The sequence below is a fragment of the Cryptotermes secundus genome, unplaced genomic scaffold (assembly GCF_002891405.2).
Source record: "Cryptotermes secundus unplaced genomic scaffold, Csec_1.0 scaffold325, whole genome shotgun sequence".
Lineage (NCBI taxonomy): Eukaryota > Metazoa > Arthropoda > Insecta > Blattodea > Kalotermitidae > Cryptotermes > Cryptotermes secundus.
Window position 1 is genome coordinate 122,674 of NW_019735464.1, and position 25,628 is coordinate 148,301.

The window sequence follows — 25,628 nt, forward strand, 5'->3', positions numbered from 1 at the left end:
GAGCCATTCTAACCTACCCAAGTCATAACACCAAATAACGTTAACCCACATAATACACACGACGATTTTTCAACTATATACGCATCGACTATGTAACTACTTGGCAGACATTATAATTCATCAATTTAAACTGGGGCACATGTTTCAGCACAGTGCATACAGTGTTTCGTTTTCTATAGACATATCCCTACTGAGACTGGTTCTGAAGGAACCGCTAACCAGCTCATCCAGAAAGAGAATGCAATCACGTGGCTACTTTTTCTTTAAGCTATAAAAAATTACACCGCAGAGCAGACAGACCCAATTACATTAAATACTGCCACACTCGATGGTAGGACAACGTTTATGGCCCTAGTAACTAATCACTGACCATTCAGCATTCTAACTGTGATTACTTATCTCTATAAATGCATGTCTTTCTCTCATACGGACTTCTGCTGCAAGAACTCTGCAAAGTCAGATAAGTTGTTCAATATCCCATTTCCGAACGACCTTGGTTACATAGTCGAAAAGCTAAGAACGTTTACCGAGAAAGATACAAAGACAAACTAAACAAAGGTTGCGGGTTGTTGTTCTTGCTGTTGTTGTAGTTGTTGTTGAACTGCTAAGAACTTGCTTAAACGTCCCTTGTTAACAGCCTGATGAAATAACTGTGATTAAGAATCCTTGAAGCAGCCAATATGTTTGGGATAGGTAATACAGTCAGACCGAACCGCTAAGAAAGTTGCCTGAGGGTGAAAATTCCAGGAGACTACGTACAAGCTCCATGGTGAACCAACCGCACCTTTCTATGATCTCAGATCCGTGTAAGACACAATGAGTGCAGTATGCAAAGGAAAGATTAAATGGAAGCCTTCTTTCTGTTTACTTTTGTGCACATGTGGTTGTCACAAAATCACGTGGGGTCCGTTAATAAATACACTACATGCTGTAAAGAAAACGGGGCAAGAAAGAGCCACTGATTTTGCAACAGATTTTAATATCTGTGATAAAACACTTTACCTTTTATTATGCTCGCCAACCATTGCAAAAAGCAGATGCAGCAGTTACGACAGTTGACCTTTAGCAACCAGATAATTCTCTTCTCGCCTATTACAATCTTCCATAAAGCATCGTTCGATAAATATTCACTACCGAATTAAAACACAACATCAAACACACGAAAACGACGACAAAACCTACGAAACAGGTGCTTTTGGACCGGCTTCATTTAACACACCGCCAAAACAAACAAAACCAACACAACACCAAATTTAATCACACTAAACGATACACGTAAAACACATAGATATCGAACACACAACAGAAAAGAATCAAAAAATAATCGTCAAATAAACGACTGATTCGTTTACGCAACTTTATTACAAGAACTTCACGCATTCGTCCTCACCACTTCGACTTTCAAGGCGGAATAGTTAGTTTCATTTCAGCGCTGACAGTCCGACGAGTCCGACTACCTCATACACATGCGCTGCCAGAGCCGAACTACAAAGCTGGTGGATGGTGAGAAGCTACATGACACACAAATAGATGACGCTAGTGATGTAGTGCGCCATTTTAAGTCTGATCAGACTTTATGTAACGTGAGGTGTGTTATCTATGACCATAAGCGTAGACCGCTTGCCGGTGCAGCATATATTCGTCAGTATGAGATAGAACGAATGAAATTTTGTCAGCATTAGTATTAATCTCGATATACATTTTGCAGTGTAATATTACAACCCTTTCATTCCTTCCGTGGTAGTTTCATCAGTTTGTACCGTTTCCATTTAGGTTGAGGGTGGGGAAATTTGGTATTTCAGTGAGCTATACAAACTATCGCACCATGGAAAATTAGATGTTTTCCCTGAGAACAGAAGAAGACATAGCTTTTAAATGGGAAAAACCTATTAATTTCAAAAATTATTATGTTCAGTGGAAGTAGTTTCACTTCACTTCATAGGAGTATTCAGGTAACGCTTACTACCTTCAGGCCAGAATATCTTGTCCTCTTGCCTGCAATCTTGAAACATAAAAATTATATGTACAAAACTGTAATTAACTGTATGGGTGTGAAACTGGGTCTCTGACATTAAGGAAGGTACACAAGATGGGTGTTTGAAAACAGTTCCAAGAATATTTGGAACAGAGAGGAATGAATTGACAGGAGGTTGGAGAAAATTGCATGAGGAGCTTCATAACTTGCACTCTTCTCCAAGTATAATTACAAGGAGGATAAGATGGGAAGGTGATGTAGTATGAATGGGGGAGAAGACGAATACACATAGAAGAGAAGAGACCATTAGGAAGGGCAAAATGTAGGTGGATGGATAAAATTAAAATGGACCTTAGAGAAACTGGTTGGGGTGGTATGGACTGGATTGTTCTGGCTCACGATATGGACCAGTGGAGGGATCTTATGAATATGATAAAGAACCTTCAGGTTCCATAAAATGTTGGAAACTTCTTGAGTAGCTGCAAAACTGGTGGCTTTTCAAGGACTCGGCTCCACGGAGTTATATCACCTCAGAGGAAAAACTACCTTACACATCACATTTTCTTTCGAATCTCACCAAAAATTTGACAAATAAGTCATCTAATATCTTAAGTTTTGTGAATTATTTCAGTGCAGTATCATGAATTTCAACAGGTACTCAATCACAGAACTCTCCCAAAACACGTAAATTTGTCCCTATGCTTAACTAATTACACCATGAAGGCATATGGGAGTGTGGATTTATAGACTCACATTTTCTTGACCTCAGCACTAGCTGGAGGTGGTCAGCTTCATGCCCTTGGGAAAGAACCCCACAGTACTCATTGTATGAGAGGTTGGGTGAACCCCAGAGCTGGTCTGCATGACATGGAGAAAATTTTTGACCTTACCAGGACTCGGAACTCCGACTCCGTGGTCATCCAGTGCACAGGCAATCACTATACCAACTATGTTACCCTGGCTCCTTTCTACCTGTAAGTCTTACAAAATATATTCTGGATGCAAAGCACACCAGATTCAAATCAGCAGTATAAATGCAATATCATTTAATCACATCCTTTGTTATGCCCTCAGCAATATTCCCATTTTCAGGCAAGGGATTTTGTGAGTACCAGAAAACCTCAATGGCTACTCCAATACCAGAGAGAGCAGCAGATGCTGCATGAAGAGCAATGCCCTGCTTGAAGTTTGTTCAGGTTGCCTGGTAACCTCATAATTTTAAAAAACCTAAGTACCAGTACTCTTGTACTTCACAGTATTTGAAAATGCAATTAGTACAAAATAAAATAAACACAGAAAATTGAATAAATTAATTCCAAAGCTGCGACCCACTAAGTACATTAGAAAACCTTTGACAATGTAGTTTCTTGAGCATTAAGCACAATCCTTCCCCTAAAAGGAAATCTTTAATTCTGTTGGAAGCAAACAAAAAATTTGACTTTATTTGCCTAACATGCAGTTAATACAATGTGATGCAAGTACAAACCTCATTAAGGTTCAGGTTTCAGAAACTTCAATTATGAAGTATTACTTTTTTTATTGCTAGTGGGCTGGGACTAAGTCCCTTGTACTGCAGCCACTTCTGGCCTATTGTACCAGACCCAGATGATAGGTGAGGGTGATTGTGGAATGAAGATTGGCAGGGGAAACCTGCCCCAGCGCCACTTTGTCCACCACAAATCCCACTTGACCAGACCCGGAATCGAATCCGGGGCGCCGCGGTGGGAAGAATTATGAAGTACCATACAAAACTGTCTTACTGACTTATACATATTATGACTTCTATGAACTTTTTTATACATCCTATGCAAATCTAGATGATATTCTTTTATCCTGCAATGGCTCCACAATAAGGTTAACAGATTTTAAAATGTGACAAAATCTGTGTGGATGAACTACATCAGTCCTTGTGGAAGTGGGGTGGAGGGGTGTACAGTTCCTCATACTCCACATACAAAAAACACTGAACTTACACCTGACATCATCAGAGTTGAAATTAATATCTTCAGATTATGGTAAATGTGCAATGAAAGAACATTTCCCTTATTAATCTTTACAACAACAAAAAAACTGAGTAAAAAACGCATCCCTATTCAAGGTATAATGCTACGGGAAGAATTTTGTTTTGCACAGCTTACCATTTCATCGCAGTTCTTACAAAACTACAAATGAGCAAACATTTCTTTTGCCACAGTGTATGTCAACATTTATTACAGGATTAATCAAAATATAACCCTCAAATTTTTCAGAGTAAAGGTGTCAGCACAAGAAAACACCAAATGCCTTTCAATACATATTTTCACATTTTACTAACAGCACATTTTTCACCTTTGAAGCAGTTTTACTGGGAATGCCTGGTGACACCAGCCAGTTACATCACCATCAGCATTGTCTGGTTTCGTACGCTTTGGCAAGAGATAAACATTTAGCTGTTCAATCAGTTTCTTCAATCACATATTGTTTCCCAACTACATTTTAAATTTTTTCAATCTATTTACGGCTTTGGTCACATTCACCCAACTTTTCTGCTAGTTTCTTTCCTTGTGCTTGAAGTATTCCTCCTGAAATTGAGGATCTTCCTTCACTGACCACTTACACCACTCCCACGCTCTCACTGTGTCCTCATTTCCTATTTTCTGCAGATTTCTTGTAATAAGACATTCAAACTAAGCCACTCTCTTTAACTTCAGTACTCTTCTCTCTTTACTACATTCTTCTAAGATTTAGCATCTTGGTGACCTCTTTTAACACTAAACTTACAGTTTTTGATCCTTGGAATCAATTGAAATTTTGTCTTAAAGCAGCATCACAACAAATGTTTATCACACAACTGTCCAGGATATCACATTTCCAAACAAGATGAACTTTTAGCAAGCCCAAACATGACTTATTTTAAACAAAAAAAATAGGTGCAGGTCCAGGCAATACAGTACAAAACTATTATTAGTTTTAAGTTTGTTAAATATCCATATTCAATCTCACACAATTACTTCAATTTATGTTACCAGTTTGTCTCTTAAGAGATAATTTCAGGACCCAGGACACTTCAGTTGTAGCAACCTATTGCATAACTGGGATGTTTACCAGCAAAGAGATTTTTCTTCTCAATAGAGCTCTGAACAGCCTCCTAAGCAATGGGCATTGGAGGCCATAACCACAGGGGTAAAGTGGCAGGGGCATGAAGCTTATAAGTCACCTCCACCAGGTGCTGAAGTCAAGAATAGTGGAACTATACATCCACTCCCCATATGCCTCATGGCAGTACATAATTACATAAATTAAGTACCAAGATAACATTACCTTTTATCTGAGAGGTTATTTTACACAACTGACCACCTTTTTGTGCACCAATGAGATATCCTGGTCCATACAAGTTACCTTTTGGAAAGGTTTCACTCTACATGGCATTTGTAGGCACTTGTTACAAATAACATTCCCAAGACTAAGTCAAATTGGTGTTGTCACAAAACAAAACTAATTTTATTGCTCTATTTTTAATTGTATATATAAAATCAAAGGGGAAAACAGTTTCAAGAGAGGCATGAGGGTTTTAAATTATTTTTCCAACAGGGCTGTCAAGGTCACCTATGGCAAAAGCACTGGAGACTTTCATGGCAGTGAGTCTTCTTGGATGTGAGGCCATGTAGACTCGTAAAGTTTACCAGTGTTCTGGAGAAATATAATGACTCCACCTTCAGGGTTGAACAAGCCAAGAACGCCGCAAGCTATGTTCTGCTTGCACTTCGAACCTGACAATGGAGGTAGTACATCCCTCTCAAACATCTAACTTCTACCAGCCTATGAGTATGGCCTTCTGGACTACAATGCCATGTAGTTCAAAAACTACTCAGTCCATCGCCTGCTTCTGCCGTTTCTTATGTGGCTCACTCGACCCTGAAAATGAAGGCAATACCCTCCTCTGAAAAGGGCTTGCTGAACTACAACCCAGAAGATTGTACTCTTCTCCATCCTCATCATCAGAACCTCAAATGCAACATTCTACCAAATTACATATGTTGACTTTCTTGAAAACCAAAACTGTAAAGTGCGACACGTGGCTGAAAATGACTGGTAAAACTGGTTAAGTGGGCATTTCTAACTGATATTCAATACTGAAGTTGTTTATGGTTGTTCATAAAAATATTCCACAGTCCCTCTCCAAATCTTGGTATTAGAAACTTAAGAGGAATTCTTCTGCACTACTACTGCAGGTTTCACTACAAGTGAGTATAATTTTATAAAAATTACACTTTATTATGAAATGAATATATTTCCTACATACTTAATACTCGACAATTTCAACAGCAATGTTAACTCATGTAATGAATGGAGCTACGAATATCTAATGAAAAGAAAAATGAGAACTTGCGAGAATATTTGATAGGGGAACAATTGGTGCAAATATCACATTAAAACATGACACACTCACCTCAGTAGGTAACACTATTCAATTCTAGAAACGCTCAGCATTCAGAGTTCACACTCTTCACTCATGATTTCATAAGTAATGCTGTTAAGCCAAACAGGTAACTAGTAGAAATGAGAAAAATTCCAGTGGTTACATCAGCAAGACTTATGAAATGACTAATTTTATTAGGAAATTATTATTTTGGTCTATTTGCATGAAAAGTGACTTAAAGAGACACTGCCAACATTATACTTGGCACTCCTCACCATCATTCAGTTCCCCTAACACTGTGCATACAGAATAAAAATGCGCTCGCAAAAACACTCCCCAAGGTTACATTACAACACAATCTTTTAGTCCTTCCTTGGGCCATGAGACAGCCAACAAACACGGTCTTTGTCCTCACAAAAATGGAACTGCACTTATTTAAGGAACGCAATTATGCCGGTTTCTGTGAACCTTTCTTCCCAATCAGCGATTTGTGGATGTGTGGAATGACACCTGCAATGAGAACAATCACAGAAATGGTTTTACATCAATACTAAAATGTTCTCACAGCGTGGGCTTAGAGTTTTTTGGATTCTCTCCAACTTCTGGTATTCTAAAGAAGACATTGTCCAAAGGCTTATAATGAACTCAACTTAACAGGTGGCTCCCACCCTTTCACCTGAGGGTGAAAACAGTTCAACATTGTGTTCTTCAGAATACTAGATAATGGGAAAAGTTCAGAGTCATTAATCCTCTGAATTTAAAGCTCCTTGCCTTTCCCACAAACCACAATCCAATCCACAACAGACCAGCCTTCTGAGAAGATAAACGCAATTAATTTATCTTCCTTAAACTGAAATGGATATCAATATTACACTCACTTAATATTTAAAGAAACTAATTATTTATTCTCCATTTATAAAACAATGTTTGCAGTTATTAAGATCATGCAGATTCAAATGATAAAACTGAATAATGAATTAAGTGTCTGAAAATGGATGTGACACAATAAAAAAAAATCCTGGCATTTCAATGGCAAACTACTGGAGAACAACAAAAACACTGTCAGGATTGTCATTCACCGTGTAGAGGTCAGAATGTCCAGAATACAGAGCAGTATTGCTGATGACTTGATGACAGCACCCAGTGACATTGTGGTTGAGATATGAAGCCAAGGAGGTTAATACTCAACCTAATTAAAAGTTTTCTGAAATTCTGCAAGTAACATCAGACACACCAGGACACGTAAAGCAACCTACATATCAGCTCCAATATATAAATTGGAACTACAAAGTGTCTCCACATAACATGAAGAATCTAACCTCTGTAACTTTTCCTCCCTAAACCTGCATACCTCATACTGCATCACGACTACATGTGATGTACCAACTTAATGCACAGAAAACATACACCTGCAAATAAGAGATGGGGAAAAAACTCTTTAACATACCTCCTCCAGCAATAGTTGCTTTGATCAAACTGTCCAATTCTTCATCACCTCTGATGGCCAACTGGAGATGGCGTGGAGTAATACGCTTCACTTTTAAATCCTTCGATGCATTACCAGCCAACTCAAGAACCTATAAAGCCAAAGTTACACTAACCTCAATAATAACCTCATAAATTGATTTGCCTAAAATGGTGATGACACCAGGGCTGTTTGAAAAAAAAACTCCCGCCAAAATTAAACTTCTAATGAACGAACATGATTTTTACATGGTGCAGAACATACCTATAATGTCATGTCATATATAAATTACGCTTTGCTAAAATGTGGAAATGATCAACTTTCACACCAGCATCACTCATACTGGTTATAACAAGTAACTTCGTACAGTAAAAAAATGTTTGTTTCGATCAAGTTACTCACAAACCCTAGCAGCCATCTTGATTACACCAACTTACCTCAGCTGTTAAATATTCCAGAATTGCTGCACTGTACACAGCTGCAGTTGCTCCTACACGTCCATGGCTCGTTGTTCTGTTCTTTAAGTGTCTATGTATACGTCCAACAGGAAACTGTAAACAAAAATACAGTTGTAAATTAACAACTTCCTACCGACCATAGCCTCTAAAACATGACAGTGCCACTATTTACTTTCACAGAAAACTCACTAACAAACATACCAACTGAACCATAAACACTACACTACATTACAAAGGAAAGCACGTTAAAATAAAATTATAATACACTTCGTTCACTTCTTTACAACAACCGTATCTTACCTGTAACCCTGCCCTCGCCGAGCGAGATACAGCTTTTGCCTTCGCCTTCCCAGAGTCCTTTCCCGCTTTTCCACCAGCCTAAAAAAGCAGAAATATATGGTTAATTTTTGAGCTAGCGCTTCAAAACTTCGCCAGTGTGTAGTTCAGAGCACGCAGAAAACGAATGTGCAAGAATTGTGCACCGATGCCTAATATTTACCATATAAACTTCTCGATACTCACCATTCTACTACGTCTTTCTGTACCAACTTCCAAGCAACGCTATGGTGTACGCGCCAAACAAAACTTATGTCGAACGTATGAAAGGAGTCACGTGGTTCCCCGGAACCAATAGGAAAATTTAAATTTAAAATACACGGCGCGGTGGCGCGCCATCTATCGATCAAACATAGGGTTACGACTAGCTGCAATCGCTTGGCTGGTGAGGGAAGTAAAGATGGCGGGAGTGAAAATAAATTATGAAATAGAATACGTCATACCTGTAATAGTTTACATCATGGTATTTTCTTAAAATTGAGGAATTATATTTACACGTTCCTTTTTTTTTTATTTAGATACCCTCTCTGTAATTATAAATACTCGAAAGATTCCTAATAACTTTATTTTTCGTGTAAATTAAAGCTTGTAGAACTTTCATAAGTACACATGCATTCTTTGTTAGTGGTGCTTCGTGGAATGTTAATTTTAGAGATTCACATCCATTGCACTTAAGTAAGTTCATAGAAATTTATATTTTACAGCATACAGAAACGTTTTTACTTAAAATATGAACAATTAAAACCAAATTTAATTTGTGCTAAGAATTTCATCTGACCACCTTAATAGGAATAATTCACCAATAACTCACAGAACAGATTAGAGCGTTTAAAATGCTCTGTAGAAATCTGACACAGTTTATATATATATAAAATTGCTGATACTTATAAATTTGGTTAATTTGAGAGTGTTCTATTACCAACCCCATCTACTAATTGCCTATGAGGTCACAAAAATGCAATACAATGACAAAGATGTAGACAGCTGTAATATTTACATTTACTTTCATGGCTTGCCACTAAGAAGACAGAGTTCATTTCTGACATGGACCCCAACTATAAGCCATTATTTCACTACTGCTTACCGCTTGATTGTCGACAGGAAGTTCCGCATCTTAAAGTTAGGAATGAACAAGCATGGGGGCTGGTGTTTTTCAGATTTATGAAGTTTTGCCTCTGCAAAAGATGAGAATTTAGGTTAGGAAATATAAAGGTATAATGTAAACCCAGACTACTGATATACTCCACCATGGCCAATTTATTCACAGATATTACATGGCAGATACTTTCTCTGTTACCATAAGAAATTTAATATACCAATGCTATAATTAATAAATTGGCACATTAGAATAAATTATTAACAATACCATCAGTAAGGAAAAAAATTAAATATCACCTCATACAAAGTTGTCTGAGCTCATAGCAATTCTTGATAATTTTCATAATACATTTCATGCAACATAGTTTCAACTCTTAGCATATTTCTTCCTCACCTTGGAAAACTGCAATTAGAAAATACTACAAGAACGGAAATAATTATTTAATCATGCTCAATCCATAAATTCTCAGTATCTTCTAAAATTAAATATAACAAATGATAAGAATAAAATTAATTTGTTCATTTACACAAAAATTTTGTATGTGATATCTTCACTTCAACAAGCATCTTGAATTGCACCAATTCATATCCTACACAGCTACACAGTATCTTCCACAAGACTAACCTACATGAGAAACAAAACATACACAGATCCAACAGTGCCCACATATAATGTGGAACATCCAGCTCTAAAAACCAACAAAAGATCATGCAAGAGAAGACCACTCTGGCTGTAATAAAAAAACAGCACTAATAACACCAATTAATATAATAAAAACATAAATATTTTAATATTTCAACACACAATTTTGTATGTTGGCATTGAAGAGAAGACATCTCTGCAGTGATCCAGAATTACTGTTTAATAAAACAAATTAAACATTTTAATATTTTCATAGTATCATGTCTTAGCATTAACACTGACAAATAACATGCATGACCTCCGAGCATAAATATTGGCCAATGTTGTGGAAAATTATCAGCAAGAGATGGAGTGTACGTATTTTACCTGATGGCAGCTTGAAAGAGCTGAAATGAGTTTTAAAATAATATAAACGAACTGTGATGATGGTGCCAATAAGATATTTCTGGCCTTTCTGTGCCAACTTTTGGGGACATTCATTACCCCCCCTTTGTTACATCTGCATCTTTTAACAACCTTTACCTACAATGCAATTCGATGTTGTAATGGCCTATGCGCCTGGTCGAGCCAGGCAAAAACATTTCTTCACAGATGTGTAGTACTGGGGAACTTAAAAATCCCTATTTACAGGTGAAGGTTCCATTCTTAATTTAAAAAATAATATAGAAAACTGTGGAGCTCCACAGGCTGTTAAATATAGAAAATAAATTATTGCTGCATCCAACCTATAACAAATACATGAAATTTAGTAAAATATGTAAGAATTTGGAGGTGAAGTTAAATTTCATGTTGGGCAAAAATGATGAGTCTTCATCTGCTCACAAGGTACAAAGTCACTCCATGGGGCAGTCATCTGTGTTGATCCAAGTCAGCTACTCAAGAAATTACCTACCTTTTATGGCACTCAAAAGGTTCATTACTGTTTTATGGGGGCCTACCACTGGTCCTTGTCTTGAGTCAGATGAATCCCATTCACATCTTCCTGCCTCCTAAGATCCATTTGTATTATTCTCATATCTAAGCTTGGCAATTCCAACAACTTCCCTTAAGGTTTCCCTGCCACATGATTTATCTTTTATATACATAATGTACAAAGAGTTTATAGGCAATCCCTCACTGACATTCCCAGCTTTCCTAATCCCATAAGCTACTAAGGTACTATGTTAAAAGCTATTGATCCCTGTCGCTGAGATAGTCTCATGTTTTTAAATGCAGTTGCAAGTTTATATAGTAACAGGGACAGCAATATCACAACTATAAGAACATACAGTTTAATTCATGAGGTAGTCTGTTTGGTATTTAGAAGCCATATCACTATGTTGCACCATGTTGGTAAATAACAAGAATACAGTGTAAAGTCATTACTTTCAGAACACGAATTTGTCGACAAAAAATAAGAATCCAGTATTCCTTTCTTTCTGACATTATTCATGTATGCATAAAACACCCTTTTACTGTTTACAGTTTATGAAGTTGCATGTAAAACAGCCATCTGATATATACTTACATAGTAGTCAGAAGCATTTATTCAGATTATATTAAGGATGGATGACTGAACAAATAAGTTTCGGAAAGAGCCCTTAGTATTTACTATAGGATTCTGACGAAGGTGTATAACACACAGAGATATTGGGTTTTCGGACTTTATCCATCATCCTGGTTTTAAGATAACTAAGAAAAACATGACGTTTCAGAAACTGGATCTGTTTCCATCCTCAGGTGAAGGAAAACACCTATTCTGAGGATGGAAACAGATCCAGTTTCTGAAACGTCGCGTTTTTCTTAGTTATCTTAAAACCAGGACGATGGATAAAGTCCGAAAACCCAATATCCCTTAGTATTCGTTAAACTGGGGGGGCTAGGTGAGGCCCAGAGCCAGTAACTAGGCATACTATGGGGAAAACAAAAATCCGTGCCCCATGCAGGGAATCAAACCTCAACCTGCATGGAAATGAGAGTCTAGGCATACGTACACTATATATTAATAGAAGACAGTTTGAAAACTTTATTTAAAAATACAAATGCAAACTGTTTATGGATTAAAAATACAAACTAGTAATGTTTGATATTAATATGGCAGTGTTGAAATCTCAGTTGTGATACAATTACTATGTATAAGATACAGTAAACATAATTGAACACCAAGCTAAGTGATAAAAATAATTAGACACAGATTAGACAAAATATGAAAGGATTTACATCTTTAGTATTGCATCACACTTAAACAAGATTAACAGCATCTGAAGCTGTTACTTTCATGGAAAATGGAACTGTCGCCTTTCTTTTACAGCTTGATAAACATTTTTCATAAAATCTTGATATACAGCTTCAAATGTATCCACAGTTACATGTTACACCCATGAAACACCAAAAATGTTATTCTGTTATATAAAATACATACAAATAGGAAGAGGATCTTGTAGGAGGAAACAAAAATGCACTCTGTTGTCTGGAACTTGGTCAGGAAAAAGTGGTCTGTACAAACACAGGTACACTGAATCAATGAACTGCTAGGAACAGAGAACATTCATATATATAAACATCATTCTTGCACTCCATTCTTTGGACAGAAATGTGTTTCTAAGTTAGTTTGATAAAGGGAACTTACCTGTAACTTTCTTTCAGTCATAGTCCATGTGCACCAATAAATGTTACAAAACTATTCTGTCAAGAATGAGAATATATCTTCTTGTATTCTGTAACATAAGACTCTTCTTCTTCCAATGACAATTTGTAATTATTATGGCATCTTGGAACATTTATACCCCCTTAATGGTATCTCAATCCATTTTTTCATTTTTCTCTCTTTATTGGCACCTCAATCCATTCTTAAACCTATTCTCAACTTCTATCAAAACTTCAAACTTTTCTAATTAAATATTATGTAACATATTGCAATCTGACTACAACAAAAGGCAAAAATAATAATAACCCTAAATATAGTTTTCTTACTTCTGTACATATCTGTATCAACTACAGAATACATATACTGCCTACAGTGTCATAAAAGAACTCAGACAGGAAATACTGGCAAAACAAGCAAAGAATGTAAAAAGAAATACATTAATTAAATTACATTTAAATTAATAATATTATTAAAAACATTGGTAAAGTAAAACACCAAGTTATTGTTTCAAATCCACTATTATCATGGCTTAGCATGTTCAATCAAACTTACCAAAAACAGTCCACCATTCTAACAGTACATAACCTAGCATTTCAATAAATTTCTGTTACTATTCATGGTGTCTGTATGTTTAATTATACATATTCTCCTGTCTTCCCTGTCTGAGCATGTTTGAGACATATTTTACATAATTAAAACACAGTATATCCTCAATATAGTGTTCCTTTATCTTACAGCATGCAATAAAGTAAGCTGAGATGTTCAATCTGTTACATAAGGGTATGTGTAAAATTTAAAAAAGTAAAAAGGTGTGTAAGGAACGATATATTCATGAAATTACAAATAATCAGTTTCTGTATGAACTGTGCAAGTCTTTAGTTTCCGCAAGTATATCCCTTCTCTAATTATGTTCTTTTTTAACATGAATACACCATACCAAGGTTTCACTGTTTTAGTATTAGCACCACATTACTGATTTCACATTAGTACTAAACAGTACTGACATCTCTTGCAGCAACTCTTCATCGACATATCTAGGAATTCCTTTCATGTCCTAGGACTTCTTTTCAAAGTTGCAGGCATCTTTGTGTAATTTTTAGTAAAATAAATGATTTTCAAATTATTCTTTTCTTAGTTCATCACATTTTTCTTCTAGGTCATCCTGCAGAAAGCAAGAAAAATAAATTATAAATCAAAAGTGATATGGAATTTGAATGACAGTAGTAGTTAAGTAATTCACGATCTTAATCACTAGCTATTTCATTGACCACCTGACTAACTTAAATGACATACTCACCAACTTACAAAATTGATGATTCATTACTTGTCTCACATGCTGACTCATTAAACCCCCTGATACAAGATCATCTCTAAACAGCACACAGTCATTCACCTGTTCCAGAATGTCCCATTATTTCAGAACTTGAAGATTTGCTGTTTTACTAACCAAGCCCTCTACTGGCGCTATCCTCATACAGTTCCATCTAATCTGGATCACCATGACCTTTCGTCCTATGATGTATTTTAACATACTGTTCTGTCTATATCTTTCTCTGAGGTCACTCCACCTTTTGAAAGGTGCAAAGAATGATGTACACTAGTTCTCTACACCATTAACACTGTGCGCTGAAGTACTATGAGTGAATAACAGAGGAAGATCCTGCAACTACTACTGTACTACACCTATGAGAAAGAAATGCCACTACCAAAATGTAGGTTAGTCAATATAAGTACAGTTTTTGCTTCAGGTTCATTTTGCTAATGTGTTGCATATAACCACTACAGTTGAGTACATTTTAAAACCCATTAGTTAACCATCTATCCATGAGAATTTTCAATCACAATGCATTTTTTGCTTTTCTTATGCATTCAACGTTTTTAGCTCACAATACATTAAATCCCAGCAGTTCCACAGAATATAGGGGTGTAGGTACTATGGTTTAGAGGGACTTGGCTGTGTCCAAGCCTCAGAGGGGCCTTCTCCTGTTTCCATGCAGCCCAGACTTGACCATACTTATTATCAATTTTCTGTTTATTATTCTTATTTCCATTTTATGTCTATCATATCCCTTTGCCATCTCTTTGTGTAATTACATGAACCCCATATTAACTGAATGCCTTTGCACTGCCAAGCAGTCGTGACCGAAGTACAATAAAATATGTAAAACTAGGTTTCTGCAATTTAAATACTGATGCGTGATGTGTTTAGGGGTTGGCAGGGAGTGTGATGTAACAGAGGCTCCAACTCCTAAGCTGGACCCAGGAGCAAGACACATCACTGTGCCTATGGTAATATACGCTTACTGATATGTCTCATAATCTCCAAGTATACAGCATTTTGAACAATGAATCTCTGACAGTCAAGTTAGTTTAATAATTTTAATACCAAATCTGAAAGGATAAACACATAAATCCTGTGTAGAGGCTATATACATTTACTTGCTGCCAGCCAGCTGCTCTGACTTCTTACTACTCTGAATTAATATGTTATCACATATGAACCTTACATATTGAGAACATTACTAACTTCTGGACTGTGATACTGTGTAATATAGTAGATTGTTAAGAATGTTTTGGAAGAACATCCTGCCTTCATCTTAACAAGAGAATAGCAAGTCAAGCAGAGAGGGAAGTGGTTTTTGTACTCTTCTACAATGAAGACAGATGAAGCACATTCCTCCAAAATACTGGTAATGATCTACCAGACTACATGGTGTCAAATCCAGATGAAAGTAATCTTCATTGTCGAACCTCAAATCTCGCTTACCTCTTCAATTTCCAGACACTTCCCCCACTCCTTGAGGGTAATGCGATGATTGTCATCCACATCGCAAGAATCGAGGAATGGTGCAATGCAATGTTCTAGTGCCATCAACGGTGCTCTGATTGGGAACAGCTCATGACGTGACACTGCACTAAAGAACATAGTAAAATGTTTATAGTAAATAAATATGTAATAACATATACGTTGGCCTTATAATATATAAACAAAATTTTATAGGAAGAACATATGGCACCTACTTTCCATTAGATCCTAAAGATATATGCAAAAATAAAAAGGAATTATAAATTAATTATACAATTTAGTGACATAATTTTAAACATCACTGTCCAAAGCACAAATCATCAAGTAACTGGACTACAGTTAATAATGAACTGAAAAAGATGCAAGAGAAAGCAGTCTTTGCCTATCCTAGAATCTGTATGAAGATATTGGGAAAGATAACATAAAGCTGGTCAGAATAGTCAAGATTTGAATCAGATATCTTTCAAATACAAGAAAGAAGCATTACCACTTGAACCAATTTTCTTATTAATTTGTGAATAGTAAAAAGAACAAAGAACTGATGCATGATTGTGAATACATGGCCACAAAAGGCTCTTTCCAGACACAAGGGAACACCTAGAACCAAATATTGTGGTTAAGTAGTTAGCTCTTTAAGATTCAAGAGATATCACATTTGGTCAGGAACTGGCTATTCTGACCAACAGTTTGTGGTTTATTTCTTACAGGAAAAGTCTGGGATAGTACCTTCACTCTTTGCTCCTCACAGTCCTGCCACTTACATAGCCTTTAAAATGTAAATATCCCAAGGAAACTCGGCTGGTCCATTCCTCAAAATAAACCATGAATTAAGCAGGCGGCTTAGGTCTGCTAAGTATACTTTTAGTTTACTACTGCAATTTTTTACTTGTCATGGGGATGTCCATCCAAGTCACACCACTTCCATACAGCAGCATTGCTCCAGCGCCTTGTCAAGTTGCTCTCAGCTTCACGTTCCATCTTCAGATAGTGAGGTGTAAGTTCCTGGCGATCAGCAAGATCACGCATGATGTGGAACAACCAGTCCCTCATCCTGCGTGGGAAATCTGCCATCTGCTCTGTGGTACACTCCTATTAAATACATCAACATTTTCAGCTCAAAGATACATTGACAGGCAAGCTTGGGCTTGACTGACTTTGACAGTACAACCTAGAAAATTCTAGTCTCAAGCAAATTAGGTCTGTAATCAATCACACACAGAGATAACTTATGCAAACTGGTTAAGAAGGAAAGCATGGAGCACAAAACACTTGCAACTAACATAAAGATTACTTACTTCAGCTAGCTCTGACAGCATGACCAAGGATAGTTTTGTCTGAGACAAATCATATTTTGTGGTAAATGAAACAAGAATACTGGCAAGGTAAAGTATATGGATAGGGAAGGGTACAACAATGCACTGCATCCTGCTGACAGAATAGAGAGAGCTAAATAAATATTTTATGCAACAGAATGCAGTGCAGCTTTATCCATAGTTGGCTTTTCAAAAGGTCTTGCCTACTAATGAGTCAACTAATACTATGTCTTTCTATGATCAATTGCAATATTTTTCACCCATCACTACCTACCTAGCTCTCCAAACTGGTCTCTTACCTTGCATTTTTCTTATGAAAATTTTATGTTTTTCTCATGTCCACAATGTGTGCTAAAAGTCATGCCAGTTATCATCAATGATTTAGTCACACTAATATTAGGCGAAGGATATAAATTATGAAAAACTTCATTCAAAGTATAAAATGCAATATTTTGGAAGTGTTTTATGCTGATAAATATGCACCTGATCTGAAATACACATGCATCAATTTAGCTGTATTTTCTTTAACTGTTCAAATTAAAAATATCATAAATAATATGACAATTCTTCTTCCAGATTAATATTTTCAGAAGCCCTACACATCACACGGCAGGAACTGCTGACACACTCATACTTACAGGCATATCACGGCAGACACCATAATATTCAATGTGCACATGCTTGTATTTTTCTCCTCGGCATGCATCCAGTCCTCTGTCGCACCAGCACCTCATTTGATATACTTCACAGTCTGAGCCCCATGTCTCATTGTGGTTTGAACATACCTGCATTTTTGGTTCAAGGGCAAGATTAACATCTTGGGCAAAAGACACATTCTTAGGTTACTTAATAATGTTTCTCAACTGCATAGTTTCGTCATACTGAATGGTAGAATTATGTCTGGATGATGACTTTAAAGAAAATGGTTATGGCCTGTTTTAAGGAACAATCCTACACCATTTGCCTGGAGAGACTAAGAACCTCTAGATAACCAGTCTTTAGGTTAATAACCGAACCTGGGATCTCTAAAACAGGAAGTAGTAGTACCCATATCAGTGCGCCATTTTGTCTGAGGTAGAATANAAACCTGGGATCTCTAAAACAGGAAGTAGTAGTAGTAGTAGTAGTAGTAGTAGTAGTAGTACCCATATCAGTGCGCCATTTTGTCTGAGGTAGAATAACTGTACACACAGTGTTATACAAGAACTAGGTAAAAGCCCAGAATTGGTAATGGCTGGTCACTTAGATAAATAAAACTTAATATCAAGTTCATAAAATCTCACTAAATTATATCCCACAATGTTACATAATTTTTTGTTATTTTCAGTAAACATATTGGTTCCATTACATTCCTAATTTGAGATATGATTTTCTCTTAACTCCTACACGTAAGGATGTGGAACCTGTACCAAATTCATATCATAAATTCAAACACTTTCAGTTCTCTAAGTTCCATTTAAAGTGCATAGATCAAAAATTAATCACCAACCAAAATTTCATGTGTAAAAGATATGTATCCCAAGAAACACTTCAAATTTTTTGATGTGTCAGGATTGAGCTAAGGATAAATCCTCAAAATACCAACAAATTCTTCAGATTAAATCCATCAGATTATTAGGGGCTGCAATTGAGGGTTTCACACAACAATTCAGGAAATTGGGTCCCTAGTCAATAAATTTCAATAATGGAATTATAAATAAAATTACTAGTTTTAAGGATAAAAATGGAAAATGATTTCTATGTAACAACTGAACTAAGTAAATTTTTCTGTGCACGTTTAGTTATGCTCTACACCAGAAGCTGCCCTGATGTGAATACAAATGTTTGAGGCCCCAAACATGTAAAAAATAAATGACTTAATTTGAGATTTACATATTTCAGAAATAATTAATAATATACTCTAAAGCAGCTCCTCCCAAAGGTGTGCTAACATCTACCAGACTACATGGGGTTAAATCACAGAAGACACTAATCTCACAACCTTAATGATAACAATGAAAAATTATTTCTATTAAATTCCATGTTTGTAACTTCACGAGGCCAATTCAGCATCTTTGTTAGTAGCCGTTTTTTGGAAGCCCATGGAGGAAGCTTCGTGGTGACTCACTTCAGGAAATTCAGTTCTACATAATTATAAACCTCACCCAAATCCACAGAGCTACACACATTTACCGTTTTCTTAAAACATACTTTATTTTGAGTCATCTGATATAATAATACTGTTCACACACTAAGCATTAATGGTAACAGTACACATTGCAGAAGTACACATTTGGGCCAACAAGTTGTCAGTGAACAAGATATTTTCTTTGAAATACCAGTACCTTTCTTCTAGGGTCAACCTCATCAGGACATGTTGAAATACAGACACACTCTGCTTCCCCCTCTTCTGTTAACTCACAGACTCGACCAGCCCCACAGTGCTTCTTAGCACATGGATCTGCAGAATATCAAGCAGAAGTCAATATAAATACCTATTTAAATACAACTTACATCTGTTAAACATGTGGCTCAAGACTAACACTGGAGGTTTCAATAAAAGAAACAAATGCTTCACTTGAACAAAAACAACAGCTACACTCAGAAACTTAACCAAACAATAGTAAGATGAATTAAATTAAACAATTATTTTAAACAGTAAAATCTTCTGGTATGTTATGCCATTTAACCTTGTTGAAGTTCAGGGACATTTCTGAGGAACATACTAATTCCATCTTCAGGTTTGAAAAATAAATCAAGCAAGCAGAGTGTTTTCCACTTTCATTGCTTATTCTTTGAACTAGGAGATGACAGCAGTACATTCCTCTGAAACAATGATAAACTTATACCCGACTACATGGTGCCAGGCACACATGCACACACATACACACTTCTTTTCACCCCCAAAAACACTTCAAAAGTTATATCAAATTCTTGTTTTAAGACACTATTAGTTTCTCAAGATTGACTGCACTGTGGAGTCAGTAGTGTGTGAAAGTTGCAACTTCAAAAATAAATTTGCTGATTGCATAATTTTGCAGAGAATACTATTTCCAGCTATGCAACATTCAGAGGGCCAAACCAACAGCATGTATTACATTTGACACCATCCTCAGTTAATTAGTTACAACAGATGAGTACAAGAGAGAGAGAGAGTTAGCCGTTACATGAGGGTGGTGAACAGATGTTACGACTGAGACACTGAATGTTGTTCATCCATGTACACAGAATTATCCATATATATGTTGGGTTAGTTTAATGCTGGTGTTCAGACTACAGTGTCAAATGGTAAACAGCAGAGTGGTACAACTGAGTTGGAAGAAGTGGGCGTGGTCTGTATTAATGTACTGTGTTACCATTCACCTGGAGGATCTGAGGAAAACTAACAACTTTCAGAAGAACGATTATACAGTGGAAAATTCGATATCCAGGCATCCAAATGATGAGCAAGATGTCATATACCATATCATGCATATATTAGCACATAATACAGGAAATATAATGACAATATGATTATATCCAACACAGTTCACAAGTCAGAAATACAATTCAGTCACATTTCATGATGTGTAAACACCATGTTGTAAATGGTAAACATGTTCCTGGGGCAATGATTACACACAACAATATAAGAACTGTTGTACATGCATGTGTGAGTTTGTCTGTGTATCCCCTTGTTGCTGTTAGTTGCAATTAAGTAAAGACATTCCGAGTAGGTGATTAGTTCTTCCCAGAACTTATTATTAATACTGCTATTTATAATTGTGATTATTTTACCCGTTTCTTGTGTGCTGCACATTCATCACTTGTTGATGATATTGAAGTGTATAATATGCTTAAATTGGAATAAACGAATTACCAAAAGAGAGTCAAGCAATGCAATTTCAATTTTTTTAGGTTCTTAAGATGATTGAATATATTTACTTATAGATGGTGTCGGAGGTGTTGTTCTAGTTCCACTTATATCAGAAGTCACCCTTGGAACAGTGACTATGATGTGTTACAGCCGTGTTTGTTGGCATATCGTTCATAGCTTACTGTGTCTGCTTGTTTGTGTACTTTATCCCATTCAACAAATGTATCAGGAACTGAAGCAATTATTCCTACCTCCCAACAGAACCAATGCCAACCACAAATGGGAAAATACATACATCCACGAGAACAGTATGAGGAAGTGAAGAAAGCGGATTTTTTTATGAGGAAGTGAAGAAAGCGGATTTTTTAAGAGCACAATTAAATGCAGAAGACTTGCCAGGTAAAGAAACATCATTGTCCCTAATGATTTCCCTGGAAGCTTCGTCCTTGGCCTCTTCTTCCTCTTCTATGAGTTTCTTTTTCTTTTCCTCTTCTGCTTCTTCATCATTTTGTAACATTGAAAACATGTCCTTCTCACCAGCTTCATCTTCAGCCACATCATCAGCCGTTTCAGGATCTGACTCTGTCGTGGTGGTGCTTGTGGTTCGGTGACGGCGATACTTCTTTTGCTTTCTCTGTTACAGGCAATTAAGAAAAGTTTCATAATGACTATCATAACTGAAATTGTATGGGTATTTATATACATATACAAGTTAAACTATAAAGCTAACAAGTCTATTATTCTATTCTAATCTACTAAAATCAGACAAGTTATTTATTTCCCTGTTTTGTAGGTTTTTGAAAACACTCTAAGGACGGTTTCTCAGGGACATTTCACAGTCCCTAAGTACCTGTTATCTACCTTGCTGATATTTCTTTGTTCATTTGCACTTTAACTATGCTCTGGCTGGAAACAAATTTTAATGGAAATTTTCATTCTCAATAAAAAATTTATCAATTACTGTCCAAGTTTCCTATGATGTAATTCCATATGATATAACATTCTAATAATTTTTTTGGAATATGGCCCATAACCTGATCAAACTGTTAATTCACGCTGTCAATCAGATGAAACCTGTGCTGTCATCTTTTGTCTTACATAATTATACTGACTGCAAGTAAAAAGAAAAAGGGTATCAAAATCAGTGACCAAATGATGATGTAGAGCGTCAAAATGTAGTAGCCTTACCTTTTAATCATATGATATTCGTTTTCAAGCTTACCAGTTTGTCTCCAAAGACATCAGTCACAAGAATGACAAGAATTACCAACAGCAGCCACTGTAGTTTCATTGTGATTTTGGTTATCTGAAAAACGAGAGGACTTACAATCAGTAAAATCTGACCAAAGAGAGACATGCTTATAAGGATTATGTGAAAAGTCCCCCTAATTTTCCTTGATTTAGGGTTTCGCTTATTTATTAATACATTGTATGTTCACAGTTCAGGTTGGTGTAGCAGTAAATGCTCGACTCCTGTATTCTGCAGGGGCCTGGTTCAAATTTCAGCTGGAACACTGGGTTAGCCTGAGGCGCTTTTCAGGTTTCTTCAGTTGTTCTAGAGGAATCTGCCTAAATCATGACATACCCCCAAAGATTACAGTATGTATCTTCATAGGTGCCTAAACCTCAAATCAATGAAAATAACACCTGTTGTTGTGGGACCGTGACTTCCTACACAGGAACAAGTTGGTTCTCTTTTGGATGGATAATAATGAATGTTAGGGCGAGGGCACACCAAGGAAACTGGCAACCGCAACGCAACCGCAATTTCCGAGAACTGTTATCAGCCTGAGCTGAACACATGCTACCGAATGCAGTAGCGCAAATTGAGGAAACGATGTTCCATTCGGCAACATGAGTTCAACTCAGGCTGATAACAGTTCTCGGAAATTTCGGTTGCACTGCGGTTGCCAGTTTCCTTAGTGTGCCCTCGCCCTTGCGCATAAATCATGCAACTGAACAGGCAGCAACTGATTCTCTGTCTTTGATTAAAAATGCAGCTCAGGGCTGGTTGTGTACGAACTAAATAAAGATCCTGGGCATGAAGTCCAGATATGATCTAATCGCATTGCGTCATTCAGCTACTGCAGAGACGCTGGATAATAAAAATGATGTCATATGAACTGCTGACCATCAAAAGTCGCAATGGTTCATGGGAGTTACAATCAACTTCTCTGCTTAACTTCCTGCAGTCGAGCTGAGTGTACGCTTTCATTGCCTTCTTATCAACTCTGTTCTGCAAGAGAGAGAGAGAGAGAGAGAGGAGGTATGAACATGAGCGAAAGACAAATGGTTTGCTACGAACCCGTGAGAAATTGTTAGCCACCAACGAACTCTACGGAGCTGAACCCTTCTTGAGAAGCCACAATCTGTGCAGTTAACTCAAGAACTTCCCAACATTTTATGGAACCCGAACGTTCATTACCATGTCCATGAGAGCCCTCCACTGGTCTCCATAGCCAGGTCAATCCAGACCATATCACCCTATCCCATCCCTCTAATATACCTTTTAATATTGTCCACCCATCTATGTCTAGATCTTCCTAGTGGTCTCTTTCGACTTTCCCATTAATATCCTAGACGCATTCCTCTTCTCCCCCATTCGTACTACATGCCCTGCCCACCTAATCCTCTTTGAACTGATCATTCTAATTATACTTGGAGAAGAGTACATGTTATGAAGCTCCTCATTATGCAGTTTTCTCCAACCTCCTGTCACTTCATCTCTCTTCGGTCCAAATATTCTCCTCAGCACCCTCAGTCTATGTTCCTCCCTTGCGCCACAGCTCAAGCGGTTAGTCGCTGGCTTCCCGAGTTCGGTCAAGTGGGATTCGTGGTGGACTAAGTGGCACTGGGGCAGGTTTTCTCTGAGTACTTCGGTTTCCCCTGCCAATCTTCATTCCACCAGTTGCTCCACAATCACCCTCACCTATCATCTGGGGCTGATACAATAGGCCAGAAGTGGCCGCAGTACAAGGGACTTAGTCTCACCCCACTAGCAATGATAATAATAAAAAGGTTCCTCCCTTAATGTCAGGAACCAAGTTTCACACCCATACAGAACCACAGGCAAAATTATGGTTTTGTATATTCTAATTTTTATGTTTCTGGACAGCAGACGAGAAGACAAAAAGGTTCTGGACTGAATGGTAGCAAGCGTTACTTGAATTCAGTCTTCTCTTAATTTCCTCTGTTATTGTCGTTCCAAAATATTTTAACTGTGTCACATTTTCAGAAGGCCCGTTACCTATCTTTATATCATGATTTCGCCCTAAACTCTGTTGAGGAGACAGCAACATTTAGTTTTTTCTCTGGGTTCACTTCTATGCCAACCTCCTTCCTAGCGTCAATTTGAGTTTCTGTGTTTTTATTTATGGTAGCTCATGTTGTCTACCAACAGATTTTCAACATCAGCATCGACCAGCAGCTGATGTGTCCCATTTAATTTCAGTCCCATCTGGTTTCCCTGAACCTTCCCTTAAGGGTTGTTCTAAAAATTCGGTGCCGTTCTTTAAATTTCTGATTTTGAAACTGCAGTGTGCAGAACCCGAGAGACTCCCAGCTTACATTTCTCTAATGACGATCTCATGAATTCCAATGGAACGAGGGTTTCCGATTTGAGCATCACGTAGCAAAATGTCGTATTCTTCAGAAAGCCTATTCTGCTACTGCATACATTTCTACTCCAACAAATCTACTACTCTACTACCATTATTTTACAGTATTTTACTTCTGTAAAGACAAAAAGTACAGATTCCGTGTACTTGTCAGATATAACCTAATTTCATCGCATCGTCGCCATGTTTGTAACTGTTGGCTTACAAACAATATTTCATATGTAATGCTTAGTTACACTTAGATCCATTTCCAATTTCACATGGCTGTTTATCTCCAATAGTTCTTTCGTTATGGCCATCACACTGAAAGCTAAAGAAAACTTTCGAACGTCCGCCATATTTGTTATTTTACATTATATAAAAAGCAATCTTAATAAAAGCTGCATGTTTTTCGAAGATCTATTACTACGCGTAATTCCAGCAACTCAAAGTAAGTGCACTAGAGTCGCTCCCATCTCGTTAAGTTTGCGCGTCTGACCCGTTGTTGTTCCTGATTTTAGGAGATTTCAAATTATTTCGTTCATGTGTCCTTCAAAGCTATAACATTAATACCTCATACCCTGCTACGCTGTTTCGACAGACTCGATCGTCTGGTTCAAACGCTGAAACACACACATGACACGATTATTTCATAAACTCGACCCCCACCCCAGGCATGAAAGCAGGATAAAAGACCCTGTTAAAATTACAAATCTGAACGCTAATTGTCCTACAGGAAATGTTCCGAAGCGAGGAAAGAAAGCAATTTCCATGTTTTGCGACTATAAATCATGCTCAGCATGATATGTGACTGACGTTCCAAATTTCTCTATGTCCGTGGCCAAAACGAAAAGTCAATAAGGGTCTGGGGTGGAGTTATATTTGATTGCACTTAATTTCCAGGGCAATGTATACATGCGTGGTCATGATCGAAATGCGCACGCCTGCAGAACGATCTCATTAAAATTGATTCGTTCCATATATTGACACCGAACATGTCGGCCTGACTGTAACGTTCTATATTTGGGGAGGTGTTTGGTTCGAATCTATGCTGAGACACCGTACTGAGATTTTTTCG

At 37.1% G+C, this 25,628-nt stretch overlaps 2 protein-coding genes across 3 annotated transcripts in view; both read right to left on the bottom strand.

Moving 5' to 3' along the window:
- Nucleotides 1-4,279: 4,279 nt before the first annotated feature.
- On the bottom strand, nt 4,280-8,909 carry LOC111869331 (histone H2A.V). The gene is made up of 5 exons (XM_023860786.2): nt 8,820-8,909; nt 8,598-8,675; nt 8,277-8,390; nt 7,822-7,951; nt 4,280-6,884 (listed from the first exon to the last, which is right to left on the bottom strand). The coding sequence occupies exons 1-5, from the start codon at nt 8,820-8,822 to the stop codon at nt 6,823-6,825; spliced, it is 387 nt and encodes a 128-aa protein (XP_023716554.1). The 5' UTR covers nt 8,823-8,909; the 3' UTR covers nt 4,280-6,822.
- Nucleotides 8,910-12,353: 3,444 nt separating this feature from the next.
- LOC111869323 (SPARC) overlaps nt 12,354-25,628 on the bottom strand; it is a 30,266-nt gene continuing 16,991 nt past the window's right edge. Inside the window, exons 1-8 of one of the 2 annotated variants that reach the window (XM_023860770.2) lie at nt 22,602-22,694; nt 22,177-22,260; nt 21,351-21,588; nt 19,444-19,559; nt 17,758-17,904; nt 16,693-16,895; nt 15,768-15,915; nt 12,354-14,162 (exon numbers count right to left, since the gene is read on the bottom strand). In XM_023860770.2, coding sequence (XP_023716538.1) covers nt 14,121-14,162; nt 15,768-15,915; nt 16,693-16,895; nt 17,758-17,904; nt 19,444-19,559; nt 21,351-21,588; nt 22,177-22,245 — 963 coding nt within the window. In that variant the 5' untranslated portion in view covers nt 22,246-22,260; nt 22,602-22,694 and the 3' untranslated portion in view covers nt 12,354-14,120. Of the gene's footprint in view, nt 14,163-15,767; nt 15,916-16,692; nt 16,896-17,757; nt 17,905-19,443; nt 19,560-21,350; nt 21,589-22,176; nt 22,261-22,601; nt 22,695-25,628 lie in introns of those variants that run through there. The other variant, XM_023860769.1, reaches the window with a different exon arrangement.

Coding starts and splice junctions, on each gene's coding strand:
- LOC111869331 (XM_023860786.2), bottom strand. Junction 8,391..8,597: donor CGGCGAGGGCAGGGTTACAG/GTAAGATACGGT, acceptor TTTTGTTTACAG/TTTCCTGTTGGACGTATACA. Junction 7,952..8,276: donor TGGAATATTTAACAGCTGAG/GTAAGTTGGTGT, acceptor TTGGCTTTATAG/GTTCTTGAGTTGGCTGGTAA.